Source organism: Hyalella azteca, unplaced genomic scaffold (assembly GCF_000764305.2).
Source record: "Hyalella azteca isolate HAZT.00-mixed unplaced genomic scaffold, Hazt_2.0.2 contig12295, whole genome shotgun sequence".
Classification (NCBI taxonomy): domain Eukaryota; kingdom Metazoa; phylum Arthropoda; class Malacostraca; order Amphipoda; family Hyalellidae; genus Hyalella; species Hyalella azteca.
The window spans coordinates 15,188-24,502 of record NW_025942255.1 but is presented as its reverse complement, the minus strand read 5'-3'; the positions used below and the strand labels follow the sequence as shown (position 1 = coordinate 24,502).

At 38.9% G+C, this 9,315-nt stretch overlaps 1 protein-coding gene across 1 annotated transcript in view; it reads right to left on the bottom strand.

Annotated features, from left to right (window-relative positions):
* Positions 1-2,021: 2,021 nt before the first annotated feature.
* The window catches only part of LOC108674504, a 12,879-nt gene continuing 5,585 nt past the window's right edge, over positions 2,022-9,315 (bottom strand). The window contains exons 4-7 of the mRNA XM_018162462.2: positions 6,548-6,642; positions 5,994-6,086; positions 5,103-5,253; positions 2,022-2,205 (exon numbers count right to left, since the gene is read on the bottom strand). Of these exons, the coding sequence (XP_018017951.1) occupies positions 2,022-2,205; positions 5,103-5,253; positions 5,994-6,086; positions 6,548-6,642 (523 nt within the window). The remainder of the gene's footprint in view (positions 2,206-5,102; positions 5,254-5,993; positions 6,087-6,547; positions 6,643-9,315) is intronic.

Sequence of the window (9,315 nt, the reverse complement as noted above, 5' to 3'; positions counted from 1 at the left end):
GGCCTTCCTACGTTCTCTATCAAGCAATTCACGTGAGCTGTCATTAGCGACTTCAGATAAATCAGCTGTCTTGTTATTTACTTCCATTTCTTCCGTATTTTTCAACTGAGCCTTCACTTCAGTCAGCTCATTGCATAGCGAGCTCAGTTTGTCACTCAGCGAGCGCACCATCTCACTCAAGGAGTTTACTACATCATTCAACAATTTCGACTCATTGCCGTGCTCTTCCACCAACTCCTCTCTTTTTCGAGCACCAAGAGTTGCTTTTGGCAATCACGGCAAAACCAATGAAGCAATTTAGATTTCTGGAGAAATGAGTACTCCTTAGAGCTCAACTTTGAACAGCTGATACAAATGAGATCTTCACATCGTTCACAGGTAACTGTCTGGACTTCGCTCAGAGATATCTCTTTGCAGTACTTGCAAACTTCCATCTCTAGCTGTGCTGATTTGGTTTTATTTTTTATTCTAGAGGCCGTAGATGGCTTTTCTCTAGAGGCCGTTGAGGGCTTTTCGATTATCTTTTTTTATTTTCTGTCCAGCCATTATTAATTAAATGCACGAACTAGATCTCTTGAACGGAGAAAAATACAGAAAAGGACGGAGAAACATACGACTGAGTTGAGTTGAGTATAGCAAAGTTCCCTCGAAAATTAAGGCTGGAAAAACAGCTGAGCTGCAGCTGGCGAGGGGAAGACAGAGGTGTGGTGGGGGAATCAAGGTATCAACGCGTAAGGCGGGTGGAGAAGGGGAGGTGTAGGGGCCAAGAGGGTGGGGAGGGTATAGGAGGGCGAGGCCTGAGCGTAGTCAAGGCACCGATTGTTCTCCGGTTTCAGGCAGTCGCCGAGGGTTTCAAAAACTTGCCCTCATTTCATGCACTAGAATTTGTCGGGAATAAAACACTTGTACTAGCCGTTTTACTCACTATTCGCACAATTTTGATTGAACTGCACTAAGATTGAACCTTTCACTGAAATCGTTTCGGTACAAAATTCGCGAGATAAGTCAAACCGGCATAGTAAAAAGTGAGAAAGTTGGGACCCGCAAAAACTATGTGCGTCCTCGATCACTGCCAGAACTCAACCAAAGTACTTCATTCTTTATTCGAAAGAACTTCAGTATTTTCTTCACACTTCTGCATTGATTCCTTTCGCTACATCAAGTCTCTTTTACCATGCAGACATTGTTGGGGGTTTTGTAAACTTTTGCGTCAATAAATTTTTTCATATATTTATAATGCATATTTCTAGTATTTCTCCATTGATGACTGTTTTAGAGAAAACTTGGCAACAAATGTTGTTTCAAATATTTGTGCATACCAATAATTTCTTTTCTGGGCATTCGAAGTTGAATAACGAATGTTAAACATGGATTTAAGTAATATCATATTTATATATAAAAAAACTCTTCTTTAACTCTCCAGTTTGAAGTTCAAAGTTTTGAGATTATATCAAATAAATGCCAAAAGATCAGCAGCCCTTTTGATTATGCTCCATTATCTTTGTTTTACCATTGTTTTTGGTTGTTTCCACTTATGGCTAAAAGATATACACAATTATAATCATTTACCATATATATTTTCGATTTTTTTTGTGTAAGTATTATTGTTACTGATTAATATGATGCGTATTTCATGGGACTCTTTTATACTCAAGTAATCCTTTGTGGAATTATTGACCATCCAATTTCTCACCTTTTCATGTGCTTCTTTCCTGCATTTCTTTACAATTTCCTTAAATAATCCCAAAATGTTATAAAACAGTTGATTGCTTACCTACGCTTTTATCAATAAATCTGAAAAATCGAATTCACGCTTGAAATCATCAGTAAAAAGCTGCTCTAACTCACGCTGATTCAGCACATTTCTACCTGGTCACTCCCGTTCGGAAAGACCCAGCGATTCTTGCTCCAATATTCCTCCCTTTTAAGTCTTCAATACTCAAGGTGAATATTGAACAAATGCATCATATATACTGTGTTAGATTCCTGCCGTGACATACCTACTGCCACGCCGCAGTATTTTACATCCATTTAATGATGTTGTTCGTTGACAATTCGAAAAAGGTGCGATCAGGTGCACTGCCAGCTGACGTCAGGTGCGCCGCGCCAGGGTCGTGGTATACCTCCCGGATTTGGGGGAGCTCCTCGAACAGCCGACGAGCGCCCGTAGCGGTGAGGTCATTTCTCGGTAAGACCACACGCAGGCTGAGATGGTAATCGAACAAAAAAGAAAGTAATAACACTTTTTTCAGGAAATCTGAGGCAGAATTTTCGTAAAGTAGATCGATACAAAGTAAATATGTTTGCCTGAATGAATCACTCGAGTTGGCTACACCAGCTTTAATTGGAGGGTAAAAACTTAAAAGCAAAGAAAACTCCACAAACATTCATAGTATCTTTAAAGAAAACGTTTCGGAGTCCATCTCCATCGTCAGTTCGAAAATTCTAGAACACAGATAAATCAGTAATTAGTACAGTCAAGATTACAGCAAAAAACCTAAGCTGCAAAACCTACCTATTTACAATTTCAAACGGGTAAGAGCTAAAAGCTAAATTCAAACTAGGCCTCTGTTTAGAAATATACAATGATTCTAAAATGCGCAAATCAGTTGGAAAAAGTAAAAAAGTACCCCCCATTGCAGCGATTCCTAATATATAAGCAAAGGCTGTGAAGACATCAATGTCAATACGCGGACTGAGAGCGCGGGTAAAAGCCGGGGGGACCCCACATTTACGTACAGCAGCAACTAGGGACGCTCGCATATGCATAGGGAGAGTATCTTTGTACCTAAAAAAAGAAACGATTTCAAAATGGTTGACCAATATAACACGAAGATTAACATTTGTGAAATACTTCGAAAACAAAAGTTTTAGCTCCCTTGATATAGTTTCGGATGCAGGGCCGAAATATGGAAAAGAGCAATAAACAACATCCCTACCGTCGCGCTCGGGAGCAACCTCATTGTACCGCTTAGACATGAATTTCTTTATTTGTGTAAACACAAGATTAGTCGGAAATCCATTAAGCGAAAAGATATCGCGTAGAAATTCGAAATCAGCGTGCAGAATATTGTAAGTAGAAAAAATACGAAAGCCCCGATGTAAAAGTGTTTCAATCCCATTAATCTTAAATCGGTACGAGCAAATGCTAAATAAGCTGGTACTGAGACCTGTGAAAGTCGATTTTCGGAATACAGAAGTTTGAAAACGGCCATTAGATTTAGTAATATTGCAATCGAGGAAGGACAGACTATTGTTAGATTCTAGTTCCATAGTAAATTTGATGGATTTATGTTACGAATTTAGGTAATCGAAAAAGAGTTTAACGTGAGAAGGATGCTTAAAAAGTAAAAAAGTGTCATCAACGTATCTGTTGTAGAATATGCTTAAAATCAAAAGGGCAATTGGACAGCCAGGAAGCCTCGTGAAAACACATAGTAAATATTCGTAAAGTTTGGTACGAGCGGAAGACCCATGCCCAAACCGTCAATCTGTCGGTAAAACTTGTTAGCAAATATTTAAAAAGAGTTTAAAACAGATAATTCCAAAAGAGATTTAAAAAATTACGTTTCAAACTTATAACGAGATCATTTACATTCTTAAACAAAGAATTCAGGCATATATCTATGGTTTCATGAAGAGGCGCATTAGTAAATAAATTTCCACGTCAAAAGAGGTCATAGTTAGGTCACAGGTCTTGACTATGGCCTCTTTTTTTAGTTAGGACCAAGGGTTCGAAAATCGTCTTTCACAGGTCTCAGTACCAGCTTTTTTAGCTTTTGCTCGTACCGATTTAAGATTAATGGGATTCAAACACTTTTACCTCGGAGCTTTCGTATTTGTTCTACTTACAATATTCTGCACGCTGAATTCGTGTTAATCTTCGTGTTATATTGGTCAACTATTTTGAAATCGTTTCTTTTTTTAGGTACAAAGATACTCTCCCTATGCATATGCGAGCGTCCTAGTTTATAAATATAGTTGTGCACGATGTGCATCTGCGTACGTCGAGATGACGTCTCGCAATCTTTATTCTAGGGTCGCAGAACATAGGGGCAGGAGTTGTAGAACTGGTAACTTACTGTCGCGCCCACCTCGTTCGGCTGTGCGGGCTCGCGGCGAGAAGTGCGATGTTCCAGTTTCTGACAGTGACTTCAAAGTTTCAGCTTCCAGTTTCGGTGTTTCTGATTTTCGCATTTTAGAATCTTTGTATATTTTTAAACAGAGACCTAGTTTGAATTTAGTTTTTTGCTCTTACCCGCTTGAAATTGTAAATAGGTAGGTTTTGCAGCTTAGGTTTTTTGTTGTAATCTTGACTGTAGTAATTACTGATTTATCTGTTGTGACGAACTAATCTTGAATAATAGCTAATTAATCGCGTCACCTCAAAGTTCGGATGGTCTAATTGTCACGTCCACCAATGACCGGAAATTAAATTTTCCATCAAGTATTCCAATCTAAATTTCACCACCAAAGCAACTTACCCTGGCGTCTGAGTCAAAATCCTATAAGAGAGGAACCAGGACGCAAGTCGGGATCGGCATAGTATCTGACGGCTATAATCAATTTAACACCCACGTCAGAGTCGGTCCTAACTTCGTAGTCTGACATACAGTAGTGGGAAATTTGCAGCAACACTTCATTACATCTGTGTTCTAGAATTTTCGAACTGACGATGGAGCTGGACTCCGGAACGTTTTCTTTAAAGATACTATGAATTTTTGTGGAGTTTTCTTTGCTTCTAAGTTTTTAGTGAATTTGCGATTCAAGCAAACGAATGACATTATTAATTGGAGGGTAATATAGACTTCATATATATTTACCCCTATAACACGTATATATTGGAATTATAGGGTGTTCGAGGCTATACCGAAATCGCTAAGCATTTGGCTTCATTACCTACAAGATATTATGTAAGAAATTTTACATATTACAATGTTTTTTCAAAAATTGTTCGTGAAATATTTAAATTATCTTTTAATATCACATTAATTCATTTCGAATGAAACAAATTCTTAGTTCTCAAATGGCAAGCGCTAGAGTAACAGAAACTTCCAGCATGAGATTACCAATTAATTCAAATTGAGTATATTCACACGCACCGAGAATCCCTGAATAGCTGCAGAATACCGATCATCCAGTCCAAGTCCTCGTCGCAGAGGTCTGGGAAGTGCCAGCGGTTGACAGTATAATCGAAATCCCATAAATCTGAGCAGACTTGGAGAGGCGTTCCTCGTACACAGCAAACATCGTCTGAAGAAAAGTCCGGACTCGAATGAACAAGAAACGTTTTCTCAGCTAATTTATCCTTCTCTTCTGTATTAAAAATCTGTGTGATCCTCAGTCAATCGAAGTTCAATAATTTGACGGTAATGACGCGCCCGATACAATTTTTGACGATTGTTCCTAGCAATTTACTGATTGCTTTTGATTGTTCCTAAAAAAGGTAAAAATTCAGCGCAAAAAAACATTGACTTCTAACCGTGGCTGCTAATGATTCAAACTTGCAGTGAAAACGCCTACACTGAGCGCTGTCTTTTTCCATCCTGCACCGTAAGTTGGCTGCATTTACGGTCTGTGGCAATGTGTAGTACGCGAATCGAATTTTATTTTTCAATATGCAGATCATCCAGGCCCATAAATGCTAAGTCAGTTTGCGTTGTTCATTGTCTCCGCAGTGACGATTGTTAATAAAAGCCTCCGACCTCTTCAACGGGCCAATTGATAAAGATAACAGAGACGTGTTTGTTTCTTTAAGTTATGCTCTCAGTAAATTATGTGAATTTGTACTGTAGCGTGGTTATTAACTTAGAATAAGTAATAACTTATGATAATGCAATGCATTGGCATGGTATCCATGCAACTGTTCGTCCACCACCGTCACTCATCGTTGCCAAGACACGGAGAGGTCACTTTCTGTTTTTTAAATCAACAATTTTCAATAATAGTTACAACGAAGGGTTCAGCTTACTGTTAAATATTAGAAAACTTACCAATTTGATATGGTAAAATTTCACAAGTCCAGACGTCGTTGTCGCTGTCAAAACGTACACCGATCTTGCAAGGCCAGTCCTCTCTATTTACCCCTGTTTGGAGTTTGGGAGCCGTAAATCTACCTTTTCACACAAAGTCCGGGGTAAGTAAGCAAAAAATATTCAATTTTTATGTTTATTATGATTTATTTTGTCCACTTATTTGAACGTGTTCGTGATCCTCAGCAGTTATCGCTTTTCATTTAATTTTCTCTTGCTCATACGATTTTCTTGATGAACTCGAACTCAACTTATGCTTCATAGTAGTGAGCAACTCTCTGTTTATTGGAGTATATAAAAAGTCAATGAAATGTAGAAACGCCAGCTTGTATTTTGTCTTAACAAACTTTCCTCAAGAATCAAAGGTGCAACATAAGAATGACAACAATTCATGGAAAAAATGCCATTTCTTGGGAAAACTTAAAAAATTTCAAGACTTGCAACAGATAAAACAGTAATTTATTGATATTAGAATGAATCATAAATAATTAAGCTGAAATATGAATCGATCTTACCATACAATCTACCCCTCTGCATACTGTCGTCAAATCGTTTGGATAAGTAGGACCCAACTTGACCATTAGAGACGTACATGGTATCTAGGCGGCCACTGTAAACACAGAAATATATGAGAGAATGCATGATCGAGAAACATCACTTTATAAAAGAATGCGAAGAATAAGGTACATTAATTTATGTAATTTTCAGAGTTTTCATCAAGTTGAAATTGTCATTTCACGTCTAGACTTGTGAGCTTAAAAGTCAACTCATATTGGGCTACGAACGTTAATTGCGCTCCAGCCATCAACATGGGAAGCTCCTATTGAATGCTCACACGCGATCCGCTACCCGCAGACTAAACATGAGTTTACACAAAATGTAATGTTCTTTTTAAAGGTCCATTCAAGTTACGATGAAAGACAAAGTGAGATCACGTCAGCGGTGACTCAAGACCTGAATGCGGAATAAAAAACAAATGTACAATTTAATACACTTATAAATATCACAACTTGCGCATACGTTATTATTAAACGTGAAGACATCTATGAAATAGTCAACTAAAATACGCATGTGGCATGGGCATAGATGAAATTTCTTAACATTGTTTATATACTATGTAGTTATCCTTATACCATGAGATATTGCACTCCATTTTTGAGCGACAAGTTTTTAAGATGCTCTAAATTTTATATACGCTTCATTAGGTGATTATAAATTATTAGTAAATTGGTTCCGACAATTGGATGCAGATGCGTTTGAAATTTCCATTCGCTAGTTCAACAGGTTATCTTAAATTTGAACATATTGTCAATAAAAGAAAAGAAAAAAAGGGCAACTTGAATTGGTTCTTGGAGGTCAGAATCTGTGTGGGGACAGTTCAACTGAAAGTCGATAATAGAAAACCCAGCATTTGACATTCTTTGCAGCAGTGATGACAAAATCTGCTAATTTTGTGGTGGTGATGGTAGTGATGATGGTGTTGGTGGTGATGGTTGGTGGTGGTGGTGGTGGTGCGGTGCTACTAGTGCGAGGGAAAGCTCGCTAAATATTACATTTCCCGCTAAAATTGTCACATTAGCTTAAGCGCGCTGGAAGCTTAGTTCACTGCTTCTCAAGCCCTGAAGACGGGCGCATCTTTTACGCTCTTCGTTTCCAGTCAGCTTTGCTTTGCTGTACTGCGGTTTGCACCGGTAAGCTGCGGCATGTGAATTAATACTTGTATTTTTGTAATTGTTGTCTTAGCCAAACTATACTGAAATTGTGTCACTTGCGTTTAATTGGTTTAGGTGGGGTGCAATTATGGATGTGAATTAGATGTAAGTTGTTAGCCTCAAGGTCTGACTAAACGGTTTCCGTTTACCAGCTAGTCATTTCGCTAGTCAGTCATGTTTTTCCATTAGCCTATATTTTGTCAGCACCCCAACAGTCTGCTTGCTTTTATCTCCCTAGCGCGGCAGCACCTGTAGCCTGATGCTGCCTATGACTATGTCCCTTTTATTTAAGGTACGCCGGTGGGCCTGCGAGGTTTTCCTGACCAGTTCACCTCCGGAGCCATTGTATTCTGCAAGTTGTTACTAGAGATTAGCAGCACGACGTGCCTGATTCAATCGTGGGTTGCTTCACCACGTCACCGTCAGGGGCCACTGCAACCTCGGGAATCTTAAGGCCTGTCCACACGCTCAGTGTTACACAACGATTTGTCTGCGCATTTCTAATCGATGCAGTTAAAACATTGCGTGCGGACGGGAAAACTGAGCAGTTTTGAAGCCGCCAGGAAAACTGCGCAGTTGCATCGAAATCTGAGCTACAGCGCATAGATTTCGATGAACTGCGCAGACAAGTCGGAACGTGTGGACGGTATAGCACAGTTTTCCGATTCAATTTGCCCTCAGTTTCAATGATTCTAGCGACGCTGGCGGACCTTAGGTAATGTTCTCGGGAATTTATTGCTCGTCTATACGAAAGTTTTTATTGCATTTGGCGAGTAAAATTGAACGACTATAGTAACAGGGACAAAAAGGTGGAGACATACAAGGGCTTAGTAGAAAAATTCAACGAAATCGATGAAAGCGCAAATAGAGAAGCAGCTGTAAAACAAGTAGAGGAGCATTTACCGTAAATAATTGGGAATAAATAAAAAATCGATTCTTTCTGGACCTGGAGGAGAAGAAGACACCTACAAGCCATCTCTCTTGTATTTTGATTCCTCGTATCCCCTAAATGATCCAGTCTTTTTTAACAAGGCACAATGCCCAAATTTATCAAAATACTGCCTTCTCCATGGCACGTCTTGGGCAAATTTACGGCCGGACTCGCGGCCGGTCTCCCCAAAATCGATGAGCATGGAATATCTCCCAAAGTAATGAACGTAGCTCGATAAAACTTGGTACACGTATTCATTAGAACTTAAGAGGCCTGTTCACGGACGCTCCAACTCCAAGCTCGGCACACTGGGCGAACTGAGGGTAAATTTTGGCAGCAGCGTCTTGCAGGGTAGTGACGTGGCCGAGGGTGCGCGAGAATAGTGAGGTATGAACTGCACTAATAATTGTGCAGGGATTTTTTAGTTACGTCGAGACATACATTTGTTAACTAATGTGAACTAATTTATAATTTGGCATAATTATTATATTATATTATATAAATAATATATTATAATATATAATTATTATATTATAATTATAAATTTTAACTAATTTATAATTTGTAACATTGAGTTCCCTGAAGTCGGAGTTCCCTGGGACCAGCAGATCTTTGTAAAATCTGCACTCGCGTGTAAGTT